The sequence below is a fragment of the Antennarius striatus genome, chromosome 4 (assembly GCF_040054535.1).
Source record: "Antennarius striatus isolate MH-2024 chromosome 4, ASM4005453v1, whole genome shotgun sequence".
Lineage (NCBI taxonomy): Eukaryota > Metazoa > Chordata > Actinopteri > Lophiiformes > Antennariidae > Antennarius > Antennarius striatus.
Window position 1 is genome coordinate 6,490,076 of NC_090779.1, and position 24,673 is coordinate 6,514,748.

Here is a 24,673-nt window from a genome sequence, read left to right on the forward strand (position 1 = left end):
TGATGGGTCAACATGAGACAATCTGCACAATGCAATAGTCGTTGCAATTTTGTCTTAAACCAAACAACACGGGTTTGCGTGTAACATACAAACAGGAAGTTTTAAAACTTCTGCTGCAGACACAAGGAGCCATGAACTCAATAAAATACTAAATGATGTTGTACTTGGAAGTAATCCCTCACAATAAAATCTTTATTTCTTCCCAGGTCTCTTGGGGGCCTGTAGGGATTGTGGGAATACAGGATGACAGAGACAGACAGACAAAGATTATGGAGTATTTGTGTCTTTTGATCTTTGGCTTCCTTTGAGACGGAGGTCCTGCATTCTTCAGACTTTGTGCAGATGGAAGCAGACAATATCAGACTGCGCCTGGAGGCGATATTTTCCCAATAAATATTGGCCGTGTTCACCTCGTCTGAACAAAAGAAATGATTTGTTTACTGAATGTGTGTGTCGGTGGATGTGTTTGTTTGCAGCAGATGTACTGAGCTTTCACGCTACCGTACTCTCGTTCATTTCCATAAATCTGTCCACACTTTGGTGATGACCTGATGTGTGGTCTGCTGTGTGAACCTGATGTAGGTAACTGCGTGGGTAAAAGGCACAGACCTGGTCTGGGAGGGAGCTGTTTGGATCAAATCACAGCAAACGCGCCGCATACTGAGCGTCTATCTTGAGATGACACCCAGCATGCTGCTTTATATTCACAGAGCGCTGGCTGATGGACACACCCCATCCAATCCACAGGCTCTACAAAGCGTTTAATTCTGACGCATGGGACAACAAACAAGCATGTAGTCACTCTTTACCCTGCAGCTGCATTTACCGGCATTCCAAATTCACAATAAATAACAGCATAGTCGTGGTTTACACAACTGGCAACATTTTCATTAGACGTAATTACTTCTCAGTTTGCATCCACACCAAGCGGATTACGTTTGTGACACCTGTCTATTCATGTGTTGGTTATACAATTACACAAAAACCACTGAACTAACATCCAGACTTTTATGAAGAGGTGGGGCTGGAAACGGATGTGTAGGACCGGTCTGCCTTGGAGAGGTATGCACGATATATAACGTCATTATTATTATTATTATATTATTATTATATTATTATTTTAACAATAATAATCTGTACTTTATCCCTCCTGGGGAAATTCTTTTGACAGTTCACACTCACACATGTACATATATGTTAATTACAAGCGTGATTACAGGTTACAGGCCCCTGCACACAGCACACACTAGGGGCCTGTACGCATGCAATTAGTAGACAGTCATCCTAGCTTCTATAATCATCAATACAGTACATAATTAAATATAGACATCTGAAAATCTATACGGATATAAATACATTCTAGCACATACGACTCTAATATCCTTTACCAAAAACTGCAGTCCAATTCAAAATCAAAGTTATATCAGCAGACAAAAACCTTTTACAGGGAGATGATGCAACATGTCACCATCATTAAAAAAGTCTTTAAATGAAAATGTTCCTACAAGTTAATTTGTTTTAATTAATGTGTGAGAAGGAGCTGTTGAAGTAGGAGTTGAACATAATTGTGAAAAAAAACCAAACATTTAACACTCATTCCTTTTCAGGTAAAATCACACAAGCTCAATAGACCACACAAAGTGTGTGTAGGCTACTACCCAAGCTCCTTTGCAGGAACCCCCCCCCCACCTCCTCCTTTAAATCATAGGGGTGTCATTAAAAGCGGGTGGCATTAGAAGGAATTTTGAGTGAAATTTTAACCTCAAGTCAGAAAATGCTTATCTATATAAAAACTGGTTTTTGTCAAATCTAATGTGATAAATATTGCTGACAGAATCACTATATCATATCAATGAGAGCTACCAAATAATATACTCATGACACAATTTCCTCTACTCGGAACTCTGCAAATTGGACTCTAACCAAATCCAGAAATGACAGCCGATCTTTTTGCATCCTCGCTCTGGGGACAGGGAGGTTAAGACACCCCTTCGGTTATTTTCAGACTGTCTGACATTACAACATTTCAAAATATAACGGATGGTTCTGATAAGAAGCACAGATACCTCACTGCTGAGTGCTTCTGTGATGTACAGCTAGCATTTTACTTATTTTGCTTTGCAGAGATGATAAACTGGAAGTCACCATTCATCACAGGGACGACTCCTAGACAAACACAACTGAACATTCACACCTTTACACCCCTCGATTCCAAAGTTGGGAGCTAAGAGGGTAAAGCCCCCCCCCAGTCCTCCATTGGTTCTCCATCCTGGGGCACACTACCTCAGTCCATTAGGTCTTGGGCTGGGGAACGGTGGGGGTGGCGGGGTCTAGACCCACGTGGATCAAAAACATTTTGAGTGTGAACTGGCAGTGGAGAGGTGCCAGTTCACACCAAGACAACCAAGACAGCATTAACCTCAAAGAACAAGGGTGCACTGTATTGCATGCCTACAGGCCCCCTATGTGTGTGTGTGTGTGTGAACACAATAACTTAGTTTCATATTACTATACACTAAATAAACCATCATTATGAACATTACGTTCAATGTCTTCCCCTAAACCCTGTTATCTTTATATGATTCCTTCCTCCCTATATTCTAGTCTATATATTTATAGCAGCACTTATAATTTTTTGACATTGTGTTATAGCTTTTGGTTTCAGGTGTGCCACAACAAACTCCTCAGAGGTCCCCCATGTAAAACCTCAGGTCACCAGCGCGTTCAACACGTGAAGAGAAGCAGTACCGCCGTCCGCCGCCAGAGGGCGACAGGCAGCGGCTGAGATGCTCCGGCGAGGAGCGGCCGTCTGGGCGCAGCGTCCCGCCTCGAGGGAGGAGGGCAGTCGTCACAACCCACACCAGTGTCCATAGAAGTCGAGTGGAGGAGACCGTGGGGAACACGCTGCTGTGACTCAGCTCCAGGTTCACAGCCAGGTCCACGTGGTTGAAACCGACCGGTTTTCGTCCTCGCAGCGGACCGGAAGAGAGAAGGACACCGACGCAGACACGAGGGAGTCGGCGTGGGGAAGAGGAAACCCAACCAGCGATGTCGGGGCTGAAAAAGAGAGGATCCACTGCCTCGGCGGACAGGGAAGATGACCCACAGGTCACGGAGAAGATGCTGTCCTCCACGCAGGGAACCCCCAACAAAAACCCCGGCGGAGGCGGGGGGGAAGCGGTCGTCCTGAAGAAGACCATCACCCTCATGAACGGCGTGGCCCTCATCGTGGGCACCATCATCGGCTCGGGCATCTTCGTCACGCCGACCGGGGTGGTGAAGGAGGTGGGCTCGGTGGGGCTGTCGCTGGTCGTGTGGGCAGTGTGCGGGGTGTTCTCCACGGTGGGGGCGCTCTGTTACGCGGAGCTGGGCACCACCATCACCAAGTCCGGGGGAGACTATGCCTACATCCTGGAGGTGTACGGAGCCCTGCCGGCTTTCCTCAAGCTGTGGATCGAGCTCCTCATCATCCGACCTTCCTCGCAGTACATCATCGCCTACGTGTTCGCCACCTACCTGCTCAAGCCCCTCTTCCCCGTGTGCAACGTGCCGGAAGACGCGTCCAAGCTGCTGGCCTGCCTCTGCATCCGTAAGTCACCGAGCTCGTCGAGCCAAGTTGCCGCGGGATGATGCAATGTCGGGCAGGGTTGTGTGATCGGGAGAAGCGCGTTTTATTGGGGAAGTCAAGTTTATGGGGAGTTTAAAAAAAAAAAAAAAATCATTTCACGTCCAAACAGAAAGAGTCTCTCTCTTTCCTGATCTGAAAAAATATATATATAAAAAAATAAAGACACCGACTCGGGTATCAGGTGTGAAGTTGAACCGACACACACTCAACACACGTGTGATGCTGAAGAGACGCGCCTTATTGTGAGGAGCTCCAGCGCATGGGAGCCTCGAACGCAGAGACGACGCGTTATTACGTCAGTCCACACATCACAGACTCCCGAATCACGGGCAATTAATCCTTTCACACGCATCGTCACACATTCTTTCATTCATTCATTCATTCATTCTCTTTTGCTTGAGAATACTTAGTTTAGTAAAATAAAGAATATATATGTAGGTGAAAAATAAATTTGGCGCAAAGGAGCGACCACCGTGCACAGGTCATGATGTAAAATATTTCAGAATGTTCCATCTGTCGGTTGTAGACTGGTATGTAATTAAACCATATATTAGTATTATCACAGGAGCCAGTTTGAATCCCTACTTCCTGGTTCAACTTATTATTGATTTATTCGATGCTCTAAATTAAGACTAAATGATTGTTTTGCAGATCAGTGTTTTGCTAAAAATTTCTTTCACAAATTATTTTGTATTGTAGATTCCTAATGTGATTAGCTCAGGATTACTGGCTGCTTCAGCAGCACCAGTTGGAACCAGGCTCTGCTTCTTTTGACCCACATGTTACAATTACCCCCCCACCCCACACACACACACACATACACACACACACACACACCACTCAGGGTCCACCTCCCTCTGAATACTGACTGCACACGAGCTGTCATGCCTTTGGTTCTCATGTGTGAGTAACCATGGTAACACCAGTACCTGATCTTTAGGTTGACCAGGTCTGAACCCTGACAGGGACCATGTGACCAAACGTGGTGTGTGTGTGTGTGTGTGTGTGTGTGTGTGTGTGTGTGTGTGTGTGTGTGTGTGTGTGTGTGTGGCAGGATTGTAATGTACATGCTTGGGTAGAAGAAAGTGCTAGTACTGTATAAAGGTTTTTACTCACCTGGAAAGTTTGCGATCTCTGAATTCTTGTCCAACTCCTTCATTCTTTCAGCATTACACACACACACACACACACACACACACACACACACACACACACACACACACACACACACACACACACCCTATCTTTTAACCATTAATTTTTCTTTTGACCAGAAACACCTGCAGAGAAGTGCGGTTGTGTTCATTCCAGCCTGTCTGTGTCCATCTGTCCTTCTAGTCCTGCTGACCTTTGTGAACTGCTACAGCGTGAGGGCGGCCACTAGAGTGCAGGACTTTTTCGCCGCAGCTAAGCTCCTGGCACTCGGACTCATCATCATCATCGGTTTTGTCAAGATTGGCCAAGGTACGTTTGCACGAACATCCCAAAGATGCAGAAAGGAGGTTCCTGTCAATGTAGACCTTTTTAGTTTCCCCGTCCACCTACTGACAGCATGTACACATCAGAACCACAACAGTCACAGGAGACCTAACAGAACAGATGAACAATCCTGCCTGGCCACCAGTTGGATGGCCTTCGCACCGTCCTTTTAAGTTTTACTGAAATCCATTCAATTCTTTAAATGTAATCCAGGTAACGAACTTAAATATATATATTTCAACCTTTACTATTAACAAGATCTTACAAAAGAAAAAGTGACTTGTGTGAAAAGAGGACAGGTGGTGCAGTGGGTAGCACTGTCGCCGCACAGCAAGATGTTCTCCTCGTGTCTGTGTGGATTCTCTCTGGGTTCTCCGGCTTCCTCCCTTAGTCAGCTGTGATAGGCTCCACTGCCCCGTGACCCTCTACGCCGGATGAAGCAGGTGACGAATGAATGAAATGAAGACAGTTTTACTTTCAAACAAAGACAATTAATGATAATTGTCTTTGTTCTTGTGATTTTTTTTTTTAAATAAAAAAAAAACTTTGTACAAGTGATCATAGTTTGTTTGATCCAAAAGCAGATGATTCATCTAAGTTAAACAGACAACTCGGGTTTTCTGTTTAACCTTCATTTATAATCCCTTGTTTCTATTTGCTTTTTTTTGTTTGTAGTTTTCTGTTTAACTTGAATGAATTTTCTGCTTTTGGATCAAACAAACTATGACCATTTGTAACAAAGTCCTTTTTATTTTTTAAAGAGAAACACAGGAACAGAGACAATTATCATTGCCGGCTATCCATTTAAAAAAAAAAACATCGCTTGGATATAAAATGGATCAGCGCTTCCTGACGTGTGTGAAATGCTTTGTTTGCTCATGCAGATGAACACATTAGCTTTTATGCTGAGAGCATCCCACAGTGAGCAGTGTGTTAAGATAATTTACAACATTTTAACCCCTTTCTTGCCGACTCCGATGTCTCCCAGCTTTCTTGTCATATATAAGTGGTTGATTTGAATATTTGATATTTCACCCCTGGCTGCTGGAACAAAGCCTCATTAAGGCCCAACACCACACCACACTGCAGTGGAGTTTACTTTGCATTAAAAAAATGTTACGAGTTCATATACCCATGTTTTCCAAATGATTGATTGAAACTTGAGTCCTAACAGAGAGGCTTTACTAACTTTTCCGGAGATGTTGCCTAAAAAAATGACACAATGGAAGGAATTTTGAAAAAAATGTTGTCTTAAAGCTTCTTCTGTGTAACAGCACAGCACAATCTATTTTACTGAGAGACAAGCAGTTAGAATCTCCTCAAATAAAACTTTTTCATGTCAAAATATTGCAGGAACAATAAATGTAATGATTATTTAAACCTGCAACGTAGGCCGTGTTGAGCTTTCCCTTTTACTGGAGGTGTATCTTTTCTGTAAGTCCTCTGACAAGAGGGCAACGCTCAACTGCCTCTGCTCTGTGGTTTTACCGTCTTAAACATACGAGGCAGGAAAAAAGCAACGACATTTCCAACTTCCTTTCCTTATATAAAAAAAAAACATCCCACAGGAAACTAATGTTACACACTCCCATGTGTGTGTGTGTGTGTGTGTGTGTGTGTGCGTGCTGGCGGTTGCCTTGACAACGTGACAGCTGGGTATACAGCGATCATTAGATCAGACTGAATCTATGCTCGGCGCCAGCTAATCTGTGATCAGGGTTGAGTCAGACCAGTTCTTATGGATCGGATACAATCTCCGGGCGGTGAATGTATCGTCAGATTTCTCTGAGGTTTGGACTTCACACCTGACTTGAACCTTTGAAGGTCGTCTTCTTGACAGTGTCTGTTTACCCGCTTCTTCCATTACAAACCAAACTATTTAAAAACTAGCCTCCAAAATTGTAAAGGAATCAAGATACATTGTTCAGTGTGACTTTTTTTTTTAAGCATGTATTTGTCTTGAATGTAGTATTGTCAGTTTTTTTTTTTTTTTCACAGCTCACCACTGGTTATTCCTGAACTCCCAGCATTCCAGTGGTGCGATCCAGGTCACAGTGCTCTTTCTGTGATGTTCTTCAGATGCCATATTCTCCCCAGTCTTCATGCTTTTATAATAAGTGCGTTAGTTAACAAGGGAGTGTTAATTTGGGATAAATCGGATTATTTCATTACAGCTATTTCTTGATAAACTATGTTTAAAAATAGGAAACATAACGCCTTTTTAGACAAAGAAACAATTTCAAAATGGAGAAATTAACATCTCAAAAAAGAAGAATGGTACACAGATCAGATGGTGGGCAGAGAAGAACTGAGTGGAATCATTCAGAAGTGGACCAGGAGGAAATGGAGAGGACGGCGTGGGTTACAGAGTGAAGCCTTTATGTTAACTGGTTATCAGAGATCAGCAGAGGGAGAACAGAAAAGCGCTCTAACGGCAGTTCTAACGGATCCCAGTCGTGTTCAGCTCTCATTCCTCCAGTCGTTTTAATCCACATCGGTCGACTGCAAACCCTGCTGGTCTAATTCCTGTTTATAAGTGCAGCGGGAGGATGTGGAGTAAATCTACTCATTTGTACTACCAGGCCTTCACTGCTGCTGTGTTTACTCTCTAAATACAGCTGAATCTTTTCCATGACGGTGCGTAGTAATTCCATTTTTACCTGAGAAGATTATCAGGAGTTAGACGGGCTGTGATTACATCAACAAAGTCCTGACAGGCTTCTGTTTTAGTGTTTACTCAAACATATTTATTGTCTCAACCAGCTGCCGGGTGAAGGAATAAAAAAATGAAAAGAAAGATGTCAAAATAAACAATTTACAAATGGCTGAACTGAAATAAATCCTGTGGAGAAGGGGGCATTCCAGTCCAAACCAGCCAAGCGACGGCCCGCCCACTCTTTAGTTTTTAAAGCTTTTGAGCGACATAAACACGCTTTGTTCTGTTCATGCTAAACCATCTTTGAATTTGTGTTTCACATACCACAATCATGTGTGTTCAGGGATTGAAGTGGCTCATGAGGTCAAAGGGCGCTGTCGTCTCAGATTAGAGGGGGAATCTGATTAGCTGCCCCATGTGGTTAATCTGACACCCGTCCACACTGTGTGGGGGTTAAATGTTCACACTGATGCTGAACTCATCCTCCGTTTGTTCCAGTTTCATCATCACATTTTTTTTCTCCCCCCGTTCTGTTGACACAGATACTCTCTCACCTGCTTCAGTTGACATGTGGTGTTAAACCAGTTGTGTCAAATAACTGCTTTACATTTAAATTCATTCATAAATTACAGGTTTATGTTTGTGGAATGGGAGGGTTCACAGCAAATAGTCTTGAACTTGGTCTCCATTTATTCAGACTCTGTTGCCAGACTTGATGACGCCTGTCTGTTCCAGCATCATTTGAAAACAGGGCTGTGGCCCAGTAACCAGATGTTATTCCACATGAAGTCAACCCTAATGAGAACAAACATGAGGACTTATTCTAGAACTAAGTCTTCATTTCTTTTTCTTGTTTGTTGGTTAGTCAGTGTAACCAGTGTCCTTTTGCATTGTGGGACAACTAGTCTCCACCATCTAGTTTGGTGTGTGTGTGTGTGTGCATGTGTGTGTGTGTGTGTGTGTGTGGTTACTGCTAACACAAACGTAAAGCAATCCAGAAAACATGGCTAAAGGGGATCCTGTTTCATTTGTCAGGATGTCCTTTTGTGGTTTTTGGAGTCACTGACTGGAGATGTCAGTCTACCAGACCAGTCAGAGATAATAATGAATTCAATACAAATGAATGTAATTATCACTATAGTTCCTGAAGTTAAACCAGAGGGTCACAGGGGACAAATGAAGTCTTATGTGTTATCAAATTGTCCTATTAAAGTCAGGACCAGTGACGTCTCAGTTAATGTTGGTTCTATGAGTCAGACGGTGTCGTATTTTCCATTAAATTAGCAGCTTGACATGAATAACTAGTTAAATTGATTATAAGTGTACCATTCAGTTTGAACAGGGCGGGTTATTTCCTGGTATGAAGTTCAAAGCAGATATTTAATCTCTGGACATTTTTCTTCTTTTATTAACTAATTTTTTTTTTTAATTCTTTTTTATTGTTTTGATCCGTTGGTGGTCCAATCTGAGGTGAGGCTCAGCTGCTCGCTGCTGCACTTTGTGTCCGAAATGATTTGAACCATTTTTTAATTTCAAGCTGATAATTAATTGGCAAACACGCCACTCTGTTTGACCCGCAGAACTGACTTGAACGTCGGTGCCTCACCGCCCTGAACCAGTGTTTGAACAGAGTGGGCGTTTAGATCTAGTCCATTAAAGGTGCACGTCTGTGTGTGCACACATCCGGTACGTTAGGGCTCATCAGAGGCAGGTGACTGATGGTGCTGCAGTTCCTGCCAAGTGTCTCTGTCATCTGTGCTACATGTAGCTGCTAACAGTACAAGTGACATCAGAAACAACTGATTTACTCAGAAACCTGATGCGCCAGATGCTTCTGTCCAATCCAGCTGCCTGGATAAGGTGTGTGGTTGTTCAGGAGTGGAACCCAGGCCACCAGGTCAAGTAAAAAAAGACGTTGAGGTTTTAGGAAGCCTTGGCTGCTCATCTTTGCTCATTAGGAAGGTTAGAACGCTGGTAAGTAACGACATTTCCCACGGTGCACCAGGGCTTAGTGATAACCATGTAGTACCAACATCGCCGCGAGCTGCTGGTTTAGCAACCGTCGCTATGTCTGAGAATGTGCATGCATGTTGGAGCAGCTCTATCAGGAATGTGGTATGGACCTTCTTAAACCAGCAGCAGCCCATATGTCTGGGAGGAGGGTGGGGTGGGGGGTGGGAGGTTGAAATGTCACAAATCCTCCCAATGGCTAGTAAATTATAGAGTCATCCCTTATGGGCTGCTGTCACGTCCCTGTGCGTAGCAATAAACCACCATCCATTCATCTAGCAGCCCCCCCAGGCCGGTCTGCTGTGCGATCCATCCATGTGCTAAAAGGTGTGTTTGTAGCAGAGCGTCCCCGCTTGTCTTAACTCCATCACAATCCACAGTCCGTGACTGATCGCGTACTGAGACGGGCTTTATCCCACAGCACAGCAGTAATCCAGATGGAAGGCTTGTTTGTTCTTTGTTTTAATCAAGTCTCTTCTTGTTTTCTAGGTGAGACAGAAGGTCTGCTTCCACAGAATTCATTCAACTGGTCCAAATACGAGTTTGGCAACATCGGCCTGGCGATCTACAGTGGCCTGTTTGCCTACGGTGGATGGTGAGTCGACGGGTCAGATTATAGTCCAGGATCAGAAGAAATCGTGGCCTAAAGTGACTTTATGGGCCTTCATGTTGGAAGAATAAATAAATATAGTGTATATAAAAATGACTGCTAGTGAGACTCCAGTCCTTTGTCTAAATGAAGTTATGAAATCCATTTCCATTTTATTTGTGACACAATCATTTGTGTTGCCACATAAACGTATTTGTAATTGCCTCTTCCTCTAACAGGAACTATCTGAATCTTGTCACCGAGGAGATGATCGAGCCTTACAAGTACGTATGAACGCACGGCTTCTTTGCAGAGGGTTAACCGTCTGGTTCTAAACAAGAAGGTCTGTGCATCTTCCTCAGGAACCTTCCTCGTGCCATCATCATCTCTCTGCCCATAGTGACGGCCGTTTATGTTCTGACCAACCTGGCTTATTTCACCACTCTGAGTCCTCAAGAGATGATCGACTCTGATGCTGTGGCTGTGGTGAGCGCCCACACTCTGAGCTACTTCCTCACAACAAGCTGTTTTTACTTCACCAGCCTTTAAGCTGCAGGCACAGATACAAATATTATGAATGTTTCCTTCAGGATTTCGGTAACAAACACCTGGGTCCCATGTCATGGATCATCCCAGTGTTTGTGGGTCTCTCCTGCTTTGGATCAGTCAATGGCTCCCTGTTCACGTCATCCAGGTAATACACACACACACACACACACACACACACACACACACACACACACACACACACACACACACACACACACACACACACACACACACACACACACACACACACACACACACACACACACACACACACATCTAATCTTGTCTCTCCGTCCCTCTCAGGTTGTTCTTTGTGGGGTCCAGGGAGGGTCACCTACCCAGTCTGCTGTCAATGATCCACCCCACCCTGCTGACCCCAGTGCCCTCACTCATATTCACTGTACGTGTCCCCCTGCACTCACAAATATGGAACAATATTAGGAAAGTGAAATTCTTGAGTTTTTAAATCCACGTCAGGTGACTCTTCTCTCTCTCCCTCCAGTGCTTGATGACGCTGCTCTACGCCTTCTCCAAAGACATCTTCTCCGTCATCAACTTCTTCAGCTTCTTCAACTGGCTCTGCATTGGCATGGCCATAGTTGGGATGATGTGGCTCCGCCTTAAGAAGCCAGAGCTTGAGCGGCCGATCAAGGTGAGCCAGTGTGTGATGTGATCAATAAAATCCCTGCTCTGTACTGATTGTTCATTGGGATCAAATGGGATGTAATGTGACTGTCACATCACCAGGGATTGGATGTGTGTGTCATTAAAACTCATTGGCCTCCAGTTCTTCGTATCGATCGATCTCCTTCAGCAGACTTTCTCCGACGCTCCAGACATTTATCGGTGTTTTTCTTTCTGTCCCAGACCGATCGCACGATGCTTCGTTCAGAGCGACACCGTCCGCAAACTTTGTTGCATCACCATAATTTTTCCATCTTCCTCTGATTCATCATCCTTTGTTCTTTAACCGAATCAGTCGTCATGACGCTAAATTCCATCAATAAAAGCTCCACCAGACCGTCCCCCAGACCCCCACGATGAAAAATGTAGTTATCGTCTATCGGCATCTACAGGCCTAAGAAGACATTCCATTTGATCCATTTCAAAAAATTCTGCTTACATGTTTTGCAGTCTCATCTACATTTTAGTATGCATGCCACGCCGGCAGTTTTCAAAAACATTTTCAAGGCCCCAAAGCGCCGTTGTCATGTGAACCACTGCCCGACGCTGCAGCAGAGGTTTATGGATTCATGGTAGAATCAGTGTTGTGCAAACAGGCCTGAGCGTTGGGACAGTGGTGGCACTGTCTCTGCTGACCTCCGTCTCTCCTCTTTACTCTCCCACTGGGCTGTTTTCTCCTTTCTTTGTCTGTCACATTCCTGCTGTTCATTAGACTCGGTGTGGAGCTGCCAGGGAATCACACAATTAGATGGACTAATTCATCTCTTTATTCCAAAGGAGTCTATTAGCTTCGTGGCATCTTCCCTCCTCATTCCGCTCACCTGACTGTCCTCATTAGTGATCGCTGGGGCGTCCCGTCTGCTTTGAGTTTGGACGTGCCTCAAGGGGGTTTGCACCCATTGACCAGAAGAGCGCCGGTGATGTTGGTTGAAGAGTTTGTTTGTTAATTCTGGGGGACGGGAATTGCACAAACCTATTGGCGTCCACCCGTCAGCCCTTTATTTTTCAGCTGTTGTTGTTGATGTTCTAAATGTGATGGAAGTGTGAAGTCTGTTACATTAACATGTCCGAAAAATAAATAAATGACAAGCAGAAATGTGATTACAGTACAGTGGTATGAGTTTGGGCACCCCTAACTCATACCACATTTATGCACCTGCCTATTTTTTGTTTAAATAATTATTGCAAACCTTCTGTAAATCCTATAAACGTCATTTCACTTCGCAAATATTACTGTGTGTGTCTGCTATATGAAATATTTAACTAGCATTCCTGAACAACCAGTAATTTATAAAGGAAAATCTTAAAAAATAATCAGGGATGCCGGGACTTTCTCATTATATTGTGGTTCTTGCCTAAAGCAGTCGTATGTGCAACTCAGCAACAAAAAGGTGCAGGACTGTCCGGTTGTGTTGGTGCTCCTAACTTCATTAAGTCTCCCTCAGTGTGGACTCCTCCAGCCACATCTGACCACCACAAACATGTTATTTGAGGAACCCAGATTATACATAGCTTTTTCTTTTTTTCTGATGATCTCATAGAGTTTCTTCTAAAACCCCGTCCGTTCTCCTCCCTGCAGGTGAATATTCTGCTGCCAGTGATTTTCGTGCTGGCCTGCGTCTTCCTTATCATCGTTTCCTTCTGGAAGACCCCGGTGGAGTGTGGGATCGGCTTCGGCATCATCGCCACGGGCATCCCCGTCTACCTGTTCGGCGTGCGTTGGAAGAGCAAACCCGAGTGGATTCAGCATGGTCTCTGTGAGTCACGTTTTGCTTGTCTCGGCTTCGTGGGCTCTTAACTTCTTTCTTCCCCCGACGCCGTGGGCGATCGTCACTAACGTGTGTGTACGTGTGTGTTGTGCAGTTTCCTCCACAGTGTTCTGTCAGAAGATGATGGAAGTAGTGCCTCAGGAGTCCTAGAAGCCAATGGGATCGCACCAACAGGGACTTCCATGCTCCGACGTGACCTTTGTTTACCACGCTCACCGCAGACACACATCCTGTCTGCTGGCTGCTGATAAGGACAGAAACACCACGGCGTCTGTGGCTGCTGCGTCTGCTACTGTTGTGTTTCTGACATTTTTGGGTTGTTATTTGAGAACAGATGTTTGTTTTTTTAAGTCACAAATGATCTTTTCTAGGTGTTCTACGTTGTTGGCAGTTGTACAATGAATTTCAATGGATTGTTTTATATCGCTCTTTTTGTCAATAACTTATGGTGTCCCACCTCGTTGGAATCCTCTTGCGTTTAGTAAATGTGCCTTATGCGGAATGTAACGTCGTCAGTCCTGACAGTAGTTGTAGGTGATGCCTGAAGCTGAAATCAGCCTCAGCACTGATCTGAAATCAGTTGTAAGTAGAGCTTTCACACATTGAAACCTTTAGTTTACACACCTAACCGCACACACACACACACACACACACACACACACTGTTAATATCCTGGATCTAGCTTCTGCTCTCAATGAAAGTTTTGTCAGACGTTGATGAAGGACTCCTGTGTTTGTGCGTTCGTTGTAGCTCAGTCCTGCTCTTGTCTGTCAGTCGATCACGTTGGTCGTTGGAACTCCTCAGAGCACTGAGGTTCAGACCTGCTAACTGCTGTGTGCTCTCAGAGTTGTTTTGCGAAGAATTTGAATGTCGGGTGTCAGACCTTATGCTTTTTTTTCTCAATTTTATGCCGCGTCACACACAGGCTGCGTTCGACTGTAAAGTGGCCGTCGGATATTTTCGTGTGTAGGCTGTATATTTATCTTACAAACTATTTTCTCATTCATCAATTGAACTGAAAGTATCAAAGAGAATGAATGAAAATGTTTCTCTAATTTAAAGCGTACTTACAGGACATACAAGATCCATAGCATTAAACATGAGCATGCGCTGAGCTGTGGAATGTCATCCCACCGGACCCGTGAGCTGTGCTGCTCTTTAAATCATCTTCACTTGGACAGATTGGTGCATGAATGCACCACAAGAGGAAATGTTACTCTCGACTCGCTAAAAAAATGTGTCGACATTATGAGCTAGTAATTTGTGTGGCTCAGTCTGCAGAGATAAAACACCACAGAGATTAGTTTTTGTTTGTCTAGGGAGGGTGACAGGGCTAGAGAAGAGCACGTTTTACACCACGGTAACGATGATTCTTTTTTTGTTTTTCACCCTCGGGTTTAGTTTTTAGTGTTTGTACTGTTTAACTTGTTGTTAATGTCCCTCCACCAAACACACAAACACACATTCCACCCTTTGCCGAAGGTACAAGTGCGTATCTGATTGCAGTGTCGTTCCTGTAGAAATGCCTGTCTCGTGGAGTAGTTGCTATGGAGACGGTGCCCTTGAATCCAGCAGGGGTAAATGTGTGTGTTTTTACATGTAGAACTTTTCTAACACTCCAGCCGTTGCACAAAGCTGATGAGGAGCTAACCTGAATAGGTTCCATAGAAAGTTTTATTTATTTGAATTTTTTTATGTAGTTTGTTGTTATTACTACTTCTAATTCGTTTATAGGGTATTTTGTCAAAAGTGCTTAAAAAAAATAAATCTTGCTTTTCCACTGTGTTCTGTTTTCATCTCTTCTGTTGTCTGATTCGTATTATCAGTTTTTCAAATTGGACTAAATGTTAAATCAATATTAATATTAACATATTTATACCACGCTATGTGTTTCACTCAGATTACATAATTCACCCTGGAGAGAATTCAGGCCTTCAAAAGTGTCGGAATAACTTGTGATTTTTAAGTCTAATTTTTTTATTTTTTTTTTAGAAATAAGTTTCACAAGAATGGAAACAAACAAAACTGATGATTCTCATTTTTAACCAAATCAATTTTTAAAAAAAAAAAAATAAAACCATAAACTCCATTGAAAAAATTAATTCAAGAATAAATTTAAAATCATTTTAATGCAAACTCAAATCACATTTTGTCTGATAGTGCGACAACCTCGATGAACTGCCGTATGTTATTGCAGAGATGTCTGCTGTAGGTTATTTATTATACTGGAGCGTTTCTAATCCAGGGACTCATTGTTCGTTCTTCCCTTCCTGTACTATCAGTACTGTTTAACCTACTGCAGCATGTTAAACAGTAAATTTGTGTTACCGTCACACATTTCTCACTCGTGTTAGTACATCACAAAGAGGCAGAACTAACCAGGCTTCGATCTGCAAAGAGCTTTATTTCTGTCCTCTCACCATGTCCCAGTTTATCACCACTGGGCTCAATGGTGTGACCTGATCTCAGGCTGACGCTCAGTAGCTGTGTTAATAAAACCCTGATCATCGATGCAGCTCCTAAATCACAGACGAGACACTTTTCAAATGAAAAGTCTTTAATAAACATTTTTCTAATGTTCTTGTCCTCCTTTTTTAATCAGATATGCAAGCAGTCCCACATTCTCGCAGCCCACTTCTTTTTCCCTCTTGTAGGTCACAGCTGAATGGATGTGGAATGCAGAGCCTTTGAAACACCCTTGGGAATTGTATGGTGCAAATGTAGCCATTGTAAGTTTCCCTGTAACCCCCGGGGGCAATACGGACAAGTTCCTATCTTGTTCCTGCTGGGCAGACATCATTAGGGACAGTGCAAACACTGTTCCACAACTTGTCCAAAACTTCTCTATCTGGAACGATAACAGTTCTCAGCATGTCAGCTCAAATTTAACTCGCAAAATCGGCAAACAAAAAATAACGTTGGCTTAGAATCTGAAATGATGCTGGGAGGGTGTTTGTTATGTAAGTAGACAACAATGAGCTGAGCTGAAATGTGATGAGAGCCTGAGAACTCGGTGACATTAAACACTAAAACGCTGCTTCATTCATTCTTTCCTGCTGATATTTGTTTGAATTTTTGCCTTCATTCTGGGACAAATGAAGACAGAACAAACTAAACAAGAACTTTTCCTCTCCTGTATGTTAAGTGTTGTCTTTAATTAGTTTGACAGTTTTGGTAAGGTGAGAATGAGGTTGGCCAGTAAGGGAAATGTAACACTCAACTGATAAATGTTCATAGAATGAAACAAGCTAATCCCCTCAAGCATTCGGGCTATGCGTTGCGACCTTTGGTGGGAGAGGAGCACTGATCCAAGGTCAGTTTAACAGCCTCGTGGTAAAGGTTAAAGTTATAGGAGAGCCTGAACCACGACAACACAAACAATGCAAAATGTACAAAATCCATGATCCAGCTTTAAGCACTTCAGGTTTCACATTTTCAGGAACAAATTCAAGACTTTCACACCCATGATAATACCATTTAGTCGCTGTTAGTAGCTTTTAGTTACATCGCATGATCTTCATCATCGGTACACAGATATTTTTTTGTGGTTTTCCACAGTAAGGACTTTATTATGAGCCATAGACACACATTTGTTAGATGCAGTCTGTTACACAGTCATTCAAACGAAACTTGTAAATCAACCAGACTGTAAGACCTCCATGAGATGGATCTTCAGCTAACCACTGCGTCTTTGTGTTCCTCACTAAGTCTTGGATTTAGTTGTGTCTGTAGACGCAGACCTGCTGTTGCTTTACTGCTGCTCCCCCCTGAATCACAGGAATGAGGTCTGTAAATCTGTCTGACGGTGATTTGGTGAAAGAGGAATGCCTCAGCTCTAAAACACTCACAAGAACGCCTAAATCACACAAACCAGGTTGGGGAAACACTGCCAATGTTTTCTTCCCTGGATTCAAACATACGCTTGTAATGTGTCTGATGTCTCAAGCTCAGCTCATTAAACATTAAGCATGTATATACCAGATAGTCAGTGTTGGGTTTTTTTCCTGCACTATAAGGCGCACTGGATTATAAGGCGCACTGTTGTTTCTTGAGAAAATTAAGGGCTTTTAGGTGCGCCTTATAGAGCGGAAAATACTGTATAAGCAATGCTTTTGCAGCAGAGACGAGTCTTCCACAAGGCTAGCTGGTTGTAATCCCTAAGCTACCAGCAGGCTACACACAACACGGTTCAACATTTACCCCTGCTAAAATGCTACATTACAGCTGTTAATGCTAAGATTGTTCATTGTTTGCACTGGTTATTGTGTGTTTTCTTACGTGTCATATGAAACGTGACTTGAAACGTTCTTCCATCAGACAAGAATATACCTGATTTCTCATATCATTCAGTCATTCACGCGTCTGATGCGTCGCTCTTAATTTCCTTGGCTGTCCTTGGCTTTAGTCGTCACTTGAACTATCAGCAATCAGTTGTATCCATCCAGCAGCACAGCGACACACCTCCATCGTTAGCTCATCAAGTCATATTTCAAATATGACTCTCTCTGAATCATCTTTTCACGTATGCCACTGCTGCGTGTACATCCTCCACCTCCATGCCACCATTCAGTCTTCACAGAGTCACCAATGTCATAATCTTCGTCTGTCTTGTTAGTCTCTGGAGAGTCATCAGCCACCACCACCACTAGCGTCTGTCCTGCTGACGGTCCTCTACCGCAACCTCTCTGGAGAGTCAAAGAACCAGAGATTCTCTGACAAAGCAACTGATCCGAATTGAACAGGGAGTGTGACCGCAGCAGCGACAACACAATCATCTCCCAGCTTAAACACACATAGCACTGAGCACACAACCTTTCTACACCTCTGAACAAAGTTGTTAGATGGCAAACATTTAAAGCCTGGGATTCATTTATTCTGCTTGTTCTAATATGATAGACATTTAATAGTGTATTATTGTATACATTAGATTAAGAAAACTAATTGAGCTGGATGAACATTGCAAACATTCCTCAGGTTAAACAGTTCATGTTCACATGTTTCAGAGGAGGTTCGTAGAAGGCGGCCTGAAGGAGCCTGGCGTTTATTGAAAGTGTCTTTTCTCACTCGTTTCTCCAGTCACCAACCCCAGCTTTCATTTTAGGGTGCGGTTGCTGATTGGGAAGTGAAAGCAGGGTGGTGCAGCAATCAAACTTAACTGTACAAACACACGACTGAGTCATCCATCCATCCATCCATTTTCTGTGTACTGCTGTGAACCGCCTTGCTGTGCAGCGACAGCGCTACCCACAGCACCACCGCGTCACCCCTCTTCAGTTCACGTAGACGTAAATACATTCTATGGGCTGTTTTTGTACTATAATATAAAAATACATTAGAATTGCCATTTCTGTTCTTCTCCTATTCTTAATAAAACTTCTGCTAGTGTTACAGTGATGCTGTGGCACATAGAAAATCAGACAATTACAAATGTTTCTGTGAAATAACAGAATGAGCCTAATGTGTTCTTTCATATCTCAAGTTTTTTGCTTTCATCACACACGATGAAACTCCGCACAGAGCAGGACTCGAACCGAGAACCGCCTTGCCGTGCAGCTACAGTGCTACCCACTGCAAAACCACACCGGGTATTTCCTCTTTGCGCAGCACAGGATTGTTAACAAAGTTCATCCTCTTTTGGTTTATATCAGACAATGAAAAATAAATTATAGAAAAAAAAAAGGAAAAAGAAACAGAAAAACTGACACACACTAATGCAGGACGGCAGTGATGAATTATTGAAACCTGGCAACATAAAAATTGCAGTCATGGGTTTAAGAACATGAAACTTGACCTAATTTGCCATTGGTTCCTTTTGTACACACAGAAACTTTAATGGTTTTATTGACTGCTTCCGGCTAAACATTAACTAAGAGGACTGTGCAGTACAAAATCTACAAATCGTGTTTCTTGGTGATTGTAGCATTTAATATGAATATTTAATACAGTTCACATTTGTAAATATACTTTTAGATGAGTAAGAACTGAGGAACTGTCTCACTATTCATGATGCAAAGAAAGGAATCAGAGCTGGTCAGAGGAACCTGCTCAATGGGCTGGCAGAAAAGTTATGAAAAATGCAGTTTTACTATCTTGCAAGAAAATCTCTCGGTGTGATAAGATGATGGTTGTGCTTTCGTGAGCGGTGATTTTTTTTTTTTTTTTGGAGGATAAAACAGTTCATGTGAAAAGCATGTGGCTGCAATAACCACTGACTGTTAAAGGCTTCCAACAGAGTCGCTCACACCACAAAGAACGGATGTTTCTTTAGGGCAAATACCATTATATTCTTTGAAAGCCCGTGCTAACTTTTGCGTAGTTGATGTCTAAAGGAATGCAAAGATTGCTCACACTGGCTTGTAAATTAAACACCAATTAATATAGCATTTATTTATTCTTTCATCATCATCTAATTTAGAATCAGTTTCATTATATTTAACAGGACTGGATGTGGTTCAGAAGTGTGTGACGTCGCATTGTTATTCTTGGCCTCTTAGCCAACTACATACAGTTTCCTGTTACTGATATGATCCTTCTGAGACAAGCCACTGCCATTGAATTATAGGATATATCAGAGTCAGTAGATATGAGAAACCTTTGTCTGAAATAAATAAATATTACCTTGCACTGTTTGTCAGAGCGAGGTCAACAAACATTTGTCTAAAGCGAATCTCAAATTTTGCGTCAGCAGGTAATAAAAGCTGGTGTGCTGTGATGGTTTCAAGGTTGAGCTGAGCCCCTTTTGACAAAGACTATAATACTTTTTTAGAAATACACCCAGAAAACTCAAAGATCCAGGCTCTGCTTTGTGCTTCTCTGTCGTAATCACGTGTTCTCAAACACCCACATGTAGCGGTATTTACATGCTTCCTGGGACATACTGAAAACACATGTGAATGGACGCTCCCACAAACACACTTGGCCTTGCACTGAGATCAAGGAGTCCTCTTGTGTTTTGTCTCTCTCTATGGCTTCTCAGGTTTATTGGAGCTCAGAGGGAGGAGGTGTAAATTCAAATGCATCAAGGTATTCCTATCTTTGTGTAAAAACGATCACTTTATCTGTGAGTGTGTTAGCATCAGTGTGTAGGCTAAATGTTTGTTACAGATCAGCTTGTAGGTCATTTCCTGCCTGTGTTTGTTCTTCCTGGTGGTGTACCGCAGGGTTCAATTTTAGGTCCAATTCTATTTTCTATTTACATGCTTCCACTCGGTCAGATCATCCACCGCCACAACGTGTCTTTCCCTTGCTATGCAGACGACACACAGATTTACCTCCCGCTGAGACCGGATGACCCAAGAAGCCTGGCCATCAACTGTTGGATGGCCCAAAACTTTCTTCAGCTCAATAACAAATCTGAAATCATACTGTTCACTCCCCCAAACTCCATCAGTCCCATTGAAAATCAGTTAAGAACAATCTCCAAAATCAAACCCATGCTCCTACATTCCGACTTAGAAAAAGTAATTCACGCATTCATCTTCTCCAGACTCGATTACTGTAACTCACTCCTCTCTGGCATCAACCATAAATCACTCTCCCGCCTCCAACTGGTCCAGGACGCAGCAGCTAGGCTTCGTACTGGTTTTAACAAGCGACATCACATTACCCCAATCCTGGCTTCCCTCCATTGGCTCTCTGTGCGTTTTAGAATTGATTTTAAGATTTTGCTGATCACTTTTAAAGCCTGTCTGGGTCTGGCCCCGAGTTACATAGCGGAAATGTTGACCCCGTACGAGCCAGTACGCAGCCTTAGATCCTCCTGTCGATTCCGAAGTCGAGGCTTAAATCTAAAGGCGACCGTGCCTTTTTCCATCCGGGCCCCTCGACTTTGGAACGACCTGCCGGAGGAGTTAAGGCGTGTAGAATCAGTGACATCTTTTAAATCACTTCTTAAAACCCATTTTTATAGACTTGCCTTTATGTGATGTCGTCTTTTACTTTTATTTTTAGTTATTTTTGTCATTATGCAATGTTGTCTTTTTATCCTTCTATTCTTTTGTTTCTAAGTATTAAAAACAAAAGAATAGGTTTATTTATTTTATTGTTCTTATCTCTTTTACCATTCTGTCTTAATTCTTGCTTTGCTTAATTTTACCTCAATTTTAGCTTCATTTTGTCCTGCTTTTATTTGGCCTCACTGTTTTGGCTCTTTGTTGCCATATGTATCCTGCTTTTACCTCGTTTGTCAAAGCACTTTGTAAACCTTTGTTTTTAACGGTGATATATAAATAAAGTTACTTTTCCTCGCTCTCTAAATTTGAACAAGATTTGCATTGTGTTAACAAAAGATTAATATCTGAACTTTACCTGTCCAGAGCCTCCAGGTAGGGTGAGATGCATCTGATCACATTCCAAACATCATGTTGTTACATTGCTTTCTCCATGTCTAGATAAGGTCGCCAAAAAAACTTTTAGTATTTTAGTTCCAGGTGAAAATTGGATCATAACATCACTTAACAAGGGGAAGGGCTTGGGGCTATCCCAGCTGACAACGGGAGTGAGGCGGTCAGTAAGTGACCAGTTTGTTGCAGAGCCATAGGAAACAGCATTACCCACAGCACCACTACATCCATCCATCTATTGGTCTACAGCTGCTAATCCGCCTGCAGATCCCCGCTGGTAATGGTTGAGAGGCAGGGTACACCCTGGATAAGACGCCAGCTCATCGCGGGGCCACGCAAAAGACAGTCACATCTACGGACAACTTGATGCGACCAATTCACCAAAGCCGCATGTTTATGTGGGAGGAAGAACCTGGAGAGAACCCGCACAGACATGGGGACACAGAGAGGACTTTTAGTTTTTTCTTTAACCTTTATTTAACCAGGTGGGTCAGCTGAGAACCAGTTCTCACCTACTATGTCGACCTGACATTCCTACACCACATTCATACACCAGCATCAGATACTGGAGGCAAGGTGCGTGAAATGTCTTGCTCAAGGACACAATGGAATCTTCTCACTACCCACTGCGCCATTGTGTCTTCGCTTCAAGTAGTAATAATGTTACTTGTAATGATGACGATGATGAAATAAAACAAAACAGGTCTTTTGTCAGGGGTGTGAATCATTTCAGGCTTAACTCTTTATACTAAACAGGTTTTGTCTGTTTTTGTCTGTATATTTATCTTTGGAAGGCTCCTAATCTCCTGTCTTTCCCAAGGGAGATCTTCACTTACTAGTTTATAAGAGTCACTATTACACGATAGGACAATGACTGTGTTGTTTTATTGTTTGCATGTTTTAATTGTCTAAATAAATGAGTAACCACTAAAAATTTCTCTTGTCCTTGTTGTGAGGACTACATATGATGAGGGGTCTACCCTCAGTTTAGTAGACATGCATGTCTGTGTTGATGTATTGATTGCCTCGTTTCTAAAAGAAATGGACAAATGATATTGGTTTTCCACTTTGATTGATGATTCCGTGTCTTCCTCCTTTGTCCGTGTTGGCGACTATGTTCAGATGTCATCGTCTCGACCTTAAATCATCTCCCTCCAGCCTCCATCATGATCAGCCACTCAGGCTAATTTGCAGACAACACCATGGAAAGGATATTGACGCAACATTACTGAGTCACAAATGGATTATTGCGTGTGTGTGTGTGTGTGTGTGTGTGTGTGTGTGCGTGTGAGTGCGTGTCTGTGTGTGTGTTTATTCACGCTGAGGAAAATGCAGAGCAACCCTACCATCTGTTCAGTTTGCAATAAACAGCATTTGGCCGTTGTTCAGAGGACCTGTGTTGTCAGGAATGGCTTCAGATACGATGCACAAACCAGTCACATCAGCTGAAGTCACAGGTGATCAGGTCAGGCACAGCCTGGTTAGTTAAACTCACATCTAGTTGAATCCAGAGACTAACCATGTCCAGTCAGGCTGGACAAGAATGACCGGTTTGACCTTACAAGAACAATCAAGTCACAAGAAAATCACAAACTGAGATCAACCTTAAACATGTAGTTGAAAAATATATACCGTACATGTAACCACCACTAAAACCTCAACAGCTGGAAAATAGTCAGATTATATGAAAACTAAATCTATAATGGTATTTTCTTTAAACGTTTGGTTATCACCTTCACAGCAGCAAACTCCAAGCATCCAGAATCATTGGCAGTTCATGAGTTACTAACACAAACATGGTCTTCTGTAAGGATCCACATCTAGTTTGCTTTCAACATGAAACTTTCTACTTTTCCCAAATTCTTGAAATCCATCTCGGACTCTGAATGATTGTGGTCCAACACGTGAGGGGGTTGAGGATGGGGTGGTGGTGGTGGGGAGGGTGTAGTGTGGTCCGAAAATACAAAGACATTTTGTGGTTCCTCGGGTAATTTCAATGCCTTACGGAACTGGAGGACGTGTGATTGGATGTGTGACCAGCCTGAGGAGGTGAGGATGAGGACGTAGTCCCCGGGGCTCGTTTCTAATCACGCCAAAATAGCCTCTGAATGGGAGTGAACAGACCATACCCTACAGAGGAGAGGCAGTCAGGAGTACGTGCAGTCATGTGCTGTGTGTGTGTGTGTGTGTGTGTGAGTGTGTGTGTGTGTGTGTGTGCGTGTGTGCTCAGCTGATGTGTGCCTCACGTTTATGACTGTTAAATACTAGGAAGGAAAATGAATATGGATGGATTTCTCTACTCTCTATTAGAGATTTGATTATCTCTCTTATTTGGCCAACTTCCACCCAGTTTCATGGTAATTCATCAAAGCAGCTTATGTACATTTGCAACTTTTCATGGATGTATTCAATGGCAATATCCAGTGTTAAGATGTGTTTTCTGTTTAGTCATTATTTACATTTATATTATAATATTTGGGGAAACTCTCATTAGCTGCTGTATTAGTTTTGTTTTACGACTGTAACCGACTCCCCAAATAAAAGAATTACGAATGTTTAACCCATGTAGTGCCTCATAACCATGGGTGAAGAGGAATATGAAAATCAAAACACAACATCCAGCTCTACCAGTTTTCATCAAAGGAAGGAAATGGCAATCTCAGTGATAAAAGAAACACAAAACAATTACTGGCTGCTCCCTTTTATTAGGATCTGCTCTAAAATATAAGGAATTCTTCTCTGTCGTACCATCCCATCTGGTTTGACTCCACATCACAGAGTAAAAACTCTGCTGCTGAGGTTCAGCTCTACAGGTGTTAAATGGGTTCAAACGGCTCAGCACTGCCCTCTTCTGGTGGTTATGTGTACTGTCACTCGGGGTCCCGGTCCGCTCACTCTCCCTGGTCTACAAAACATATTGAATGAAGGACTGTTTATTTCAGTGATATCTCATCTAATATTTATATA

The 24,673-nt window shown here is 42.8% G+C and overlaps 1 protein-coding gene across 1 annotated transcript; it reads left to right on the forward strand.

The window, feature by feature from the left end:
- Positions 1–2,695: 2,695 nt before the first annotated feature.
- Positions 2,696–15,147, forward strand: slc7a5 (solute carrier family 7 member 5). Its single transcript, XM_068312365.1, has 10 exons — positions 2,696–3,589; positions 4,967–5,092; positions 10,263–10,368; positions 10,602–10,646; positions 10,725–10,848; positions 10,953–11,056; positions 11,215–11,311; positions 11,414–11,563; positions 13,175–13,352; positions 13,459–15,147. The coding sequence occupies exons 1-10, from the start codon at positions 3,049–3,051 to the stop codon at positions 13,512–13,514; spliced, it is 1,527 nt and encodes a 508-aa protein (XP_068168466.1). The 5' UTR covers positions 2,696–3,048; the 3' UTR covers positions 13,515–15,147.
- Positions 15,148–24,673: the final 9,526 nt, after the last annotated feature.